This window comes from Oryx dammah, unplaced genomic scaffold, assembly GCF_014754425.2.
Source record: "Oryx dammah isolate SB20612 unplaced genomic scaffold, SCBI_Odam_1.1 HiC_scaffold_5, whole genome shotgun sequence".
Lineage (NCBI taxonomy): Eukaryota > Metazoa > Chordata > Mammalia > Artiodactyla > Bovidae > Oryx > Oryx dammah.
Genome location: NW_024070189.1, coordinates 93,639,654 through 93,651,086, shown reverse-complemented (window position 1 = coordinate 93,651,086; position 11,433 = coordinate 93,639,654). Strand labels below are relative to the sequence as shown.

The 11,433-nt window shown below is 54.9% G+C and overlaps 1 protein-coding gene across 1 annotated transcript; it reads right to left on the bottom strand.

Annotated features, from left to right (window-relative positions):
* Nucleotides 1-497: 497 nt before the first annotated feature.
* On the bottom strand, nucleotides 498-11,364 carry ODAD3 (outer dynein arm docking complex subunit 3). Its single transcript, XM_040240624.1, has 13 exons — nucleotides 10,830-11,364; nucleotides 9,102-9,223; nucleotides 8,917-8,994; nucleotides 6,767-6,937; nucleotides 6,127-6,228; nucleotides 5,901-6,026; nucleotides 5,568-5,690; nucleotides 4,678-4,830; nucleotides 2,998-3,158; nucleotides 2,686-2,911; nucleotides 1,706-1,867; nucleotides 1,004-1,088; nucleotides 498-837 (listed from the first exon to the last, which is right to left on the bottom strand). The coding sequence occupies exons 1-13, from the start codon at nucleotides 11,068-11,070 to the stop codon at nucleotides 719-721; spliced, it is 1,869 nt and encodes a 622-aa protein (XP_040096558.1). The 5' UTR covers nucleotides 11,071-11,364; the 3' UTR covers nucleotides 498-718.
* Between the last annotated feature and the right edge of the window lie 69 nt (nucleotides 11,365-11,433).

Sequence of the window (11,433 nt, the reverse complement as noted above, 5' to 3'; positions counted from 1 at the left end):
AGGGCCGGCTGGGGAGCAGTGGCGGGGCACTGGGCCGGCGGGGCGGGGCGGGGTGGATGGGCCATGCGGGGGCGGGGCGGAGTGGACCCACAGTTCTCCGACGCCCCTGCTGGACCCCAGCGCCCAACCCAAGCTCCTGGGAAGCGGTCCAGGTTCTCCCGATAAACGTGTGTGAATCTGAGCCCCGGAGAAAGGACATCTCTCCCCACCAGGGGAAGAGTATTTTTGTCTGTCCTCAGGTGTGGGGGAGTTAGTGTGCATAGCTAACACAGGGACAGGTCTGCGTCCTCAGGAGGGGAGTCCCCTTGCTCAGATGGGGAGGGCTGGTCTGCCCCAGGTGTGGCGGTATCTCGTTTCTCTGGAGGGGCGGAGGAGACCAATCTGTGTCCTGAACCCTGGGAGTCATCACTCCCGGGTCGGAGGCGGCTGAGGCTGCGGCCCTGGATTTGAGAGGCAGCCGTCTATGGGGCGGTGCAGGATCAAGGAAAGGCGAATACTCAAGGGGCTTGTCGGTGACCTTTATTGAGCGATTCCGAGACCGGCGCGGACTAGCCTGGGGAAATTTACTGTGGGAACATCCGGCGGCCCAGCCCCCTTCTTCACTCTGGGCATCGCCTGCCAGCTCCGCTCCCCTGTCCAGGCCGCGTTCGGCCCTTAAAGGGGCCCCGCGGGCCCCGCGGCAGGGGCCCGGAAACGCCAGGCGGGCGCCAGGGCGCGTCTAGGACCTTCGCGAGCGACCGCGCCTCTTGCTGCGGGATTCGATTAATTTCTGGGAACGCATCTTGAGCGCCGCACGGGTCACCACGTCGCTGTCATCTTCCTCACTCTCCTCCTCGTCTGCGTCGGGCGAGGAGGGGATCGAGACGCCCATTCCTGGATCAGATTTCTCTCCCCGGCCTTTGCCACCCCATCCGCACTTGGGCCCTGTACGTCCGGCCCCGACGACCTCCCGATGCACTGCTTGGGCTCCCAGCCTCGCCCCCTTTCCCCAGCCCGCACTGACCAAAGAACTTGTCCTTGTGGCCGGCGACAGGCAGGGCGATGCGGGTGTTGTACGCCGGCAGTTTTCCCTCTAGGGTGGCGTAGAACTAGGGGCAGGAGGGAGTGGGACAGATGGGTGTGAGTTGGCAGGGGGTACAGCGAGGTCTGTGCCCCCTCCTCCTCCCCATCCCCCTCTGAGATATACCCCGACTCTATTCAACACCTCTGCCCACTCCTCTGCCTCTCTTTTTTTTTGTTTTATTTTTTGAGAGGAGTCGTGCCATGCGGCGTGTGGTATCCAATTCCCCAACCAGAGATGGAACCTTGCATTGGAAGCGAAGAGGGCGCTAACCACTGGATCCTCAGGGAAATTCTGCCCACTCTAGTAAAGTTTTCCTTGGGTGCAGCCCCATCACTTGTTCTCAGCGTGCACCCTGATGCCCAGCCTCCCCACCAGGCCCGCCCCTGGCCTCTAGGTCCCACCTTTTGTCCTCTAGAGAGCAGACCCCAGATTCCCACCCCCATCCCCTCACCCTGCGGCCTGGACCTCTGGCCTGCCGAGTTACCAGGTTATCAGAGTTACCTCTAGTAACTCTCCTGGCTCATCCCTGGCTCCTTAAACCTCACCTCTTGTCCCTAAGGCCCATTCCCGGCCCATCAGCCTCCTCCAAGGGGGTTGCCCCGACCCCTCCTTTGCCGCCCCAGCCCCTGGCTGAATGGGCACCTCGCGGTCAACGATGTGGCGCAGCATCTCTGGCACGTTGTGGTTCTCGAGTTGTGAATGTAGCTTCAACAGCTTTTCCTCCACCAGGCCCAGCAGGTTGGTCAGATAGTCATCCACCTTGGGATCCAGCTCCTTTCCGACAGAGCGTCCGGTCTCCTGCGGCTGGGGGCGGAGCCGGATGAGTCGGGAGGGGCGGGGCCCCTGGGAGGCCCCACCCAGGGGCAGGGCTTTGAAGTCAGGGTCTATCCACAGGAGTGGTGCTACCCTCTATTGGGTATGGACTCTGCCCTCAAGGGCCACGCTTGTGAGGCAACGCCTCTGAACTCCAGAGACCCAAGTCAAGGGATGGGCAGGGGGACGGTGGACGGGAGGAGGAGCCTTTTAGTGAGAGGGCAGTCTGGGATATTAACTGGAGGGAAGCCATTGCCGGAAGACCTTCTTAAGAAATGAGATTCTTGGAGAAAGGAATGGCAACCCATCCCAGTATTCTTGCCTGGGAAATCCCATGGATAGAGGAGCCTGGCAGGCTAAAGTCCATGGGGTCGCAAATGAGTTGGATGCAACTGAGCAACTAAACAATGACAACTGAAAAATGGCAGAAAGTAGTGGAACAAAATGGTGAATACTTTCTTCAATAAATTTTTTGGTGAAAATGAAAAAAAAAAAAAAAAAGGATTCCACAGTGGGCAGATTGGGCCTCTCTTGTCTATCTATGGCTGCTTCAGGATTGGAGCAGGGTCTCTTCTAGGTTTTGAGTGTGTATGGGGGGGGCTAGGTGGGACTTTCCCATGGGGGTGGGATGTGAAATGGGACAGGGGTCTCTGAAGTCCTGGGCCTCTTGAATAATAAGGGGGTGCTTCCTGAGATGGGGGGTGGAGACTCCGGAGTGGGTTGGGGTTTCCCATGTGTTCGGGCTTCTCATATCCTGAACAGGGCCTGGGGTGGGCTCTCTGGAGTAGACTTCAGGGTGGGAACCCCACCTGTGGGGTGGCACTGCCTTTCGTGTCTAGGGAGGCTCCAGGTGAGCCTTCCTCGTAGGTGGGACCTGCCACTACGATGTGGTTCAGCTTGCCGGCCAGGTGTTCCAGGCCCTCCTTGGTAATTTGCAAGGCCCTCATGGTTCGGTCCAGTTGATCCTGTGCATCAGCACGCCGCTGCTCCTCCACCTTGAGGCGCCCCTGCAACTCGGCCTGCCGCTTCTGCTCGCTGTAGGGAGCAGAGAGACCACCATTGGGGCACTACTGACCACACCGGCCCCGCTTTTACCCCCACCGGGCACCATGGGGCCTCACCTCACCAGCAGGGCCTCCCCTGAGTACTTGAGGTCTTCCAGCTCCTGCTGCAGCCGCTGCTTCTCTTGCTTCAGTCTCAGCAGCGTCTGCTCGTTCTCACTCTTGAGCACCTCCAGCTGTGTGAAGGTGTCACCCTGAGCCAGGAACCGCCGCACCACTGCCTGGGGGGTGACCCGGAGAGACCCATCAGAACCAGGGCCTTGTCCTGCTCCTTCTTTCCCAGGGAAGAGCAGGACAAGTCGCCTGAGCTGATGATGGCTTCTGCACAATGCTGTCTCTGTGAGCCTTGGCCTCAGGGCTGCCTTAAGGGTGTGCAACCCTGAACGAATGATTTTTGCAGGCCCTTCTTTGTCTATATAAGGAAAATGAATCAACCAAAATCAGATGTTGGGGCAGCAACAGCAGTGAGCACAGCTGCTTTCCAAAATCAATGTGCCAACAACCCCCACTCCTATGAAAAAATATGACTGGTTGTGGGAGCAACCCCAAGGCCAATTTCTGGAAAGACATCTGGACACAGTGCTCCAGATGACCCAATACGTCCAAGTCCTGGAACTCCTTGGGGGTCACCCCATGGGATGAGTAGTGGGTTGGAGAGCTCCCCAAACAGAGAAATCAGAGGAATTAGTATTGACCAGCCAGAGACGTCCATGGTGGCTTAGATGGTAAAGAAATCTGCCTGCAGTGTCGGAGACCCAAGTTCGATCCCTGCATAGGGAACATGCCCTGGAGAAGGGAATGGTTACCCACTCCAGTATTCTTGCCTGGAGAATTCCACAGACAGAGAAGCCTGGCAGACTACAGTCCATGGGTCGCAAAGAGTCTGATGTGACTGAGCGACTAATACTTTCACACTTTCACAGCCGGGGACCTAAAGTCTTAGAAAATTTTGAGGAAGATGCTGCCAAGCGCGGGTCCTAGAGTAGGGGCCCAGCCTCTCTGGGATGGAGGCTGGTACTGGGCCCCAGACCCTGCTATAGAGGCTGAAGATACAGGAGAGGAGAGACAACATTCCCCATTCTCCTAGTGCTGACATGCCAAAGAAGTCAGTGCCAGTGTATGCAGGAACAGGAGAGAGGGGCTTCCCTGGTGGTCCAGGGGCAAAGAATCTGCCTGCCAAGGCAGAAGACATGGGTTCCATCCCTGGTCTGGGAAGATCCCACATGCCGCAGAGCAACTAAGCCTGGGCACCACAACTCCTGAGCCTGTGCGCTAGAGCCCGGGGGCTGCAACTCCTGAGCCTGTGCGCTAGAGCCCGGGGCTGCAACTCCTGAGCCTGTGCGCTAGAGCCCGGGGGCTGCAACTCTTGAGCCTGTGGTCTGCAACAAGAGAAGGCACTGCCATGAGGAGCCCATTGAGCACTGCAACTAGACAGCAGCCGCTGCTCCCAGCATCTAGAGAAAAGCCCACACAACAGTGAAGACCCAGCACAGCCAAATATAAAGAAACAAAATTATTTTTTAAAATAAGGAACAGAAGACAGGATGGTGGCCAGTGTAGATAACTCGTGTCACTTTTGCTGTGAGAGGTAGCAGAGAAATGGGGCAGCAGCTGAAGGAGGGAGGGGTGTCTTTTTTTGTACGCTGAGGAACTGCCCGGGCAGAAAAAGGAGGCTGGGTGCTCGGCTTCCTAGGGTCGGCTCAGGCCGTCTGGGAGCTTGAGGGCTGAGGGCACACTCACGTGCGTTTCTGCCACGCCGGTGGCGTCCTTGACCTTGCCGAAGAGCACCTCCATCTGGTACATGCTCCAGCGCCGCTTCAGCTCCTCCTCCTTGGAGTACATGCTGTCCTGGAGGGTGTCATCAGACTGCAGCAGCACATGCTCACGCTGGGTCTGCTCATGGGTGGGGGTCAGGGCCCGGGTCAGTCCGCAGCTGAGGGCTTAGGGCAGAGGCCAGGAGCATTGGGAAAATATCTCCCGACCGGGTTCAGAAAGGGGGTGGGGCCCAAGCTTGGGGCCAAGTCAGGGCTTCCCAGGGGTCACTAGGGGTAAAGAGCCAGCCTGCCCATGCAGGAGACACAAGAGAGGCAGGTTCCATCTCTGGGTCGGGAAGATCTCCTTGGAGGAGGGCATGGCAACCCACTCCAGTATTCCTGCCTGGAGAATGCCATGGACAGAGGAGGCTACAGTCCATAGGGTCGCAGAGTTGGACACGACTGAAGCCACTTAGCATGCATGCACGCAAGGCATCCAGGTAGGGGTCTGGAGTGCTTGGCACGGCCTTGGTTAGAGGGAGGCCTTAGAGGCAGCGTCAGCGGGCGGGTCAAGAGCGTGGGGGCGGGGCCTGTCGGATAAGGGGACGGTTAGAGGCGGGGATCAATTTCGGATATGGGCAAGTTTGGCGGGGAAGGATGAGGACCCCAGGCGAGTAAGGGGAGGGCTGGAGGGCGGGGTCAGGGATGTGGGAGGAGCCCTGGCATCTGGGGAGCTGGGGGCAGAGTCAGGAGAAACTTGCGAACTGCCGAAGGGTCTAGGGCCTGGGCCAATGTAGGGGCGCGGCGGGGACCCCGCAGGTCCCGTCCAAGCAGGAGCAGGCTGGGATCTCAGCCCCGCATCCCTAGTGCGCCCACCTTGCGCTCCATGCGCTCGTTCTGCAGTTTCTTCTCCTCCGCGCGCTTCTTGCACTCGGTTAGATAGCGTTCGCGCTTCTTTCGCTCTCGGAACACGGTCTCTTCCAGATACTGCAGTTGGTTCTGGAGGGTGGACGGGGGAACAACAGGACCTGTTGGCGTCTACTGGGGCTCTGGGCCAGGGCTGCAGGCCCAACTCAAGACAACTGGGGCAAGTTGTGGGGTCTTGGGACAGAGATGGGATGGGTTTCGGGGCAGCTGGGGTTCAGATGCTGAGGCCAGGAGACCATGGCAGTGGCAGGGCAGGATTCCCAGGGGCCGGTGGGCTGGCACCTTGGCGATGTCCCTGGCATTGAGCGCCTCCTGATTCACTAGGTGCAGTTCCTCCAGCTCGTGTTTTGTTCTCACCACCTCAGCCTCCATAAAGTCCAGCCGGTTCCCCAAGTGAAGGCTCTCCTCCTGGGGGTGAGAGATGGGTGAGCCTGTGACCGATGTCCCTAACTTGACTGGCCCTCCCATTTGCTGCCCCCCACCCACTCCCAGTCGCCCTGGTCCCTACTTGTAGGTAGGCCTTGAGCTGCAGGTACACACTGGTGATGTGTTCAGCCTCGTCTGCCTTCATCCGGGCCTTCTCCAGGCGGTTCTCCAGGTTCCGCATGGTCTAGAGGGAAGTAGAGACATCATTTTGCCAACAAAGGTCCATATAGTCAAAGCTATGGTTTTTCCAGTACAGATGTGAGAGTTGGACCATAAAGAAGGCTGACTGCTGGAGAAAACTCTTGGGAGTCCCTTGGACAGCAAGGAGATCAAACCAGTCAATCCTAAAAGGAAACCAACCCTGAATATTCATTGGAAGGACTGGTGCTGAAGCTGAAGCTCTAATACTTTGGTCACCTGATGTGAAGAACAGACTCACTGGAAAAGACCCTGATACTGGGAAAGATTGAAGGCAGGAGAAGGGGGTGACAGAGAATGAGTTTGGATGGCATCATTGACTCAATGGACAAGAGTTCGAGCAAACTCGGGGAGATGGTGAAGGACAAGGAAGCCTGGTGTGCTGCAGTCCATGGGGTCTCAAAGAGTCGGACACGCCTGAGCAAACTGAACAACAACAAGAGGGAAGCAAGCCTGGGCTGGATCCCTTCCCCGCTCAGTGCCTCCCGCAGGATCGGGGCCTCTGCAGACCCCACAGGCCCTACCTTGGCCATCTCGGTGTTGCTGTCTTGTGCCTCGGCTATCTCCAGCTCGCGCAAACTGTGCTGCAGCTGGAGTTCTTCCAGCCACTTCTGCCGCAGTCCCAGCTGGTGCCGAAGAGCGTTCAGTTGCTTCACCTTTTCGTTCAGCCGGTAGTCCAGATGCTCCAGGGCTTGCTGGAGAGAGGGAAGCAACAGTAGGGGCCTGAACCCCCACCTAGTCCTTCCTTTTCCCACATCTTGGTTCTCATCTCTCTCGTCTCTTGGTAGAGCAGCTGAAACCTGGGTGATCCCGCTTCGCCTGCAGATTCTCTTTTTTTTGGGTGGGGGGGCTAGTTTCCAGGTGGGCAGCCACCGCCCTGGTTGCCCCTTACCCATCTCCTTTGCCTTTGAAGAGGCTCTTCTTTCATCTGACCACACATACCACTTGATGCTATCCAGTCTCAGGTTTTTCTGAGTCATGTCTACACTGCATGAGTGCATGCTAAGTGGCTTCAGTCGTGTCTGACTCTTTGAGACCCTATGGACTGGAGCCCGCCAGGTCTTCTTTCCATGGGGATTCTCCAGGCAAGGATACTGGAGTGGGTTGCCATGCCCTGCTTCAGGAGATCTTCCTGACCCAGGGATCCAACCCACGTCTCTTATGTCTACCTGCATTGGCAGGTGGCTTCTTTACCACTAGCACCACCTGGGAAGCCCCACCTCTACACTGAAGACATCCCAATTTAGCCTCCCCCCTGAGGCTTGTATATCCATATCTACACTGCCTTCTAGATGTCTCCACAGGAAGCTCAAAACCATCTGTCCAAAACTGAGTATATCCTTGATCTTTCCCCAAAACTGCCCTTTTCGAATCTTCCTTATCTCAGCTCATGGCAACTCCGTCCTTCCAGGTGCTCAAGTCCCAAACCTTCATGTCATCCTCATCTTCTCTTTTTCTCTCTCACTTACACCCAGTTTGTTAGCAATTCTCTATTCTGTCTTAAAGCTTCCTCCAGAGAGAGCCTGGTGGCTCAGTGGTGAAAAATCTGTCTGCAGTGCAGTAGATGCATGGGTTCAGTCCCTGGGTCAGGAAGATCCCCTGGATGAGGAAATGGCAACCCACTCTAGTATTCTTGCTGAAAAATTCCATGGTCAAAGGAGTCTGGTGGACTATAGTCCATGAGGTTGCAAAGAGTTGGATGTGACTGAGCCAGATAGATCTCTTTCTCCCCATTTCTACCTCTTTTGTCCTAGTGTAGCCAGCATCATCCTTCACTTTGATAACCTCCTCTGGTTGGCTTCTAACTCTTGCCTCCTCAGAGCCCATTTTCCACTTCTCTTTTCTTTCTTTCTTTTTTAATATTTATTTGGCTACACCTGGTCTATAGTTGTAGTACATGGGATATTTAACTGTGGTATGTGGGATCTAGTTGCCTGACTAGGGATTGAAGCCGGGTCCCTTGCATTGGGAGTGTAGAGTCTTAACCACTGGACAACCAGGGAAGTCCCTTCACTTCTCCGATTCCTAATATAAAATCTGCACTCGTGCAGCAAAGCCTGATGCAAGGTTCTGCTCCTGCTCACCCCCCTAACCTCACTTCCTATGGAGCCCCCCTCACTCACTCCCATTCTGCCACAATGACCTCCTTTGTGTCTCCAACACTCTACCTTTGTTCCTACCCAAGGGACTTTGCACTTGCTGTTCCATCTGTCTGAAATGCTTTTCCCCAGATCACTACTTGCCTGACCCCTTCTCAGCTCAAAGATCCCCTTCCTAAAGAAAGCAAAGATCCCCACCTCACAATCTTAAAGGCAAACCCCTAACCCCCATCCATCTCTAGTGAGCCACTCTGTTTTATTTATTTCTCTTGTCACCATTGGAAATCACTTTCTTTCTATGTTTATTGTTCTTTTCTTGGGGTGGGGGGGTGTCTGCTTTCTCCACTGAGATGACTCTGGGGAGTGGGGACTGGTCTGTGTTTTTCACCGTATGGCAACCAATACCTAAAGCCATGTCAGGCACATGGTCAGTGTGTGAGAAAGACTGAGAAATAAATTAATGGCAGCTGGTGTGGAGAAGGGATTGGAGAGGGTGAGATGGGGGTCAGGGAGTCAAGTGGGGACCCAGGCTAGAAATGAAGGGAGGTGGTCAGAGGAATGGGAGTGAGGCAAACCTGGCCTGTCCTGTTCTTCAGGTACGGCTTCTCTGACTTCCATTCTCGAATCACTGCCTGGACCACTTTCTCATCTCCCTGCAGGGAGGAGAGCCCAGGTCACAATACAAATTCCGGCCACCCTCTCCTTGAGAGCACCCCCTGGGGACGCTGCCTCCCCACCCCTGAAACCTCATCCACTTCACCTGGAGCAGGGCTGTCAACTGTAGTTGCAGTACCCTGGTCTCCTCGCGGAGCTGGTTAATGGTCTCCTGATTCTTCTTGATGTTCCACTGGGTGCTCTCATAAAAGGCCTTCCGGTCACCCTCTGGGCTCATGTGAGGTGGGAAGGCAGAAGCAGAGCATCACGGAAGGGGGGACTTCCCAGAGGGAAGATCTTTTAGTAGGTATCAATAGTATAACAATATTTTACTCTGAGTATTTGTTATGCATTAGATGCAGGACTGGAGCTTCCCAGATGGATTAGTAGTAAAGAATCCACCTGCCAGTATAGGAGCTTCAGGAGACATAGGTTCGATTCCTGGCCCAGGAAGATCCCCTAGAGTAGGAAATGGCAACTGGCTCCAGTATGCTTGCCTGGAAAATCCCATGGATAGAGGAGGCTGGTGGGCTATAGTCCATGAGGTTGCAAAGAGTTGGACATGACTGAGTGACTGAGCATGCACGCAGAGATGCTGGACTAATCATTTTCTTTTATTTTTCTGTACTGTACTGCATGTGAGATCTTAGTTCTCCAACCAGGAATCAAACCCACACCCTCTGCAGTGAAGTGCAGCATCTTAACCACTGGAAAGCCAGGGATGGACTAATCATTTTCTAGGTGTCAGATAGGATGTGCCAGTACGTACATACCCATATCCATATTATACTCATTTCACACATGAGAAGGCTTATGCTTATTAGACCGTTCAAGTTCACAAGCAGTCAGACTCCCCAGCACATACTTTCAACCACTATGCAACATTACCTCCTAACAACAAAGCAATAAGTTTACACCAGGATTTCCAACCTCGGCACAACTGACATTTGAGATAGATGATTCTTTGCTGTGTTGAACTGTCCTGTGCATCGTCAGATGTTGAGCAGCATTCCTGACCTCTACTCATTAGATGCCAGTAACAAACCCCACCCCCCTGCTGCCAAACAATGTGACAAACCAAAATGTCTCCAGACATTGCCAGTGTCTTCTGGGGAGCAAAATAGCCCAAGTCCATTGAGAACCACTGGTTCACACTCCATAGTATGTGCCAGGCACTATACCAGGCACTGTTCTAAGCACTTTACACATTTCAACTACCCATGGGGTGGTACTGTTACTATCCTCATCTAATGGTTGGACAAATGGAGAGCAATTACATTATTCTTGGTCCGTGAAGATCAAACAATTATTAATAGCATATGTAGAGCCAGTATATTTAAACCCAGAAAGTCTGCCTCTAGAATCTATATCCTTCATCCTCCCATGCATGATAGAAAAGTTGAAACTACATAAAAGTAGGGGCTGCCCAGGTGGCACTGGTGGTAAAAGAACCCCCTGCCAATGCAGGAGACGTGAGAGAAGTGGGTTGGATCCCTGTGTTGGGAAGATCCCCCTGGAGAAGGGCATGGCAACCCATTTCAGTATTCTTGCCTGGAGAATCCCATGGGCAGAGGAGCCTGGCAGGGCGCAGTCCATAGGGCCACACAGAGTCAGACATGACTGAAGTGACTTAGCACGCACACACGTAAAAGTATGAAATACAGTTCACTCGGTTCTGAGCTTAGGAAAAGTTGTATAAGATGAGGAAAACCACGACCAAGCATTAATTTTTGCCTCCGGATACTGGACACCTGGACGAACGCTAGTGAAAGAACTCCTGCCAGGTCAGAGGGCTGTTGACTCGACCATTCTGGGCCCTCTGGAGTCATCTTACCTAACAGTTGTATCTTCCTTTGTAACTCAGCCACCTGCATGTTCACAGCGGACTTCCCCTCGCTGGCATGGAAGGGTCCTGCCTTGGAATGAAGTGAGTGCCAGACAGGCACCAAGCCCTTGCCTCGAGAGCGGTAGGGCTTGAGCTGAACTTGAGCGGCCTTGACTTTGGATGGGGTTGAAATTTGGTCCTGAGAAGGCATGGCGTTGGAGGCCGCCGCCCAGCACAGGGGAGACGTCATGATTGGGTTGAGGCCGAGGACTTCTGGGGGTCAGGGGAATTGCCTCTGTCTAGGATCCGTCAATTCAGGTTCCTCGGGCTCTGGGAATGCACTTGTCGACCGCTCGGCGGGACCTAAGCCGCATCTCCAGTTGCTAGGTAACCTTCCCCGCCTCCCTCCAGCGCTCCCATGGAAACCACCCGCGTTCCAGTCTACGACTCTCATTCGCTGACGTTGAGCGGAGGGCGGTCCCTGCAGGGGACCCGAGCAGAGCAGTCCGCAGAAAGATGGGGGAGGGTACTTTTGAGTCACGTGCTCATCCTTTTTCCTCCCCACCTCTCCATCTCAACTCTACCGGGGGCGGCGGTGTGGGGTTTCGCGGGC

What these genes read in the sequence shown, in the direction of transcription:
- ODAD3 (XM_040240624.1), bottom strand. Translation starts at nt 11,070, where the DNA reads ATGACGTCTCCCCTGTGCTGGGCGGCGGCCTCCAACGCCATGCCTTCT. An exon ending in AGCTCAAGGCCTACCTACAA is followed by an intron (nt 6,027 to 6,126) that starts GTAGGGACCAGG and finishes TCTCACCCCCAG; the next exon opens with GAGGAGAGCCTTCACTTGGG. An exon ending in ATGCCAGGGACATCGCCAAG is followed by an intron (nt 5,691 to 5,900) that starts GTGCCAGCCCAC and finishes TCCACCCTCCAG; the next exon opens with AACCAACTGCAGTATCTGGA.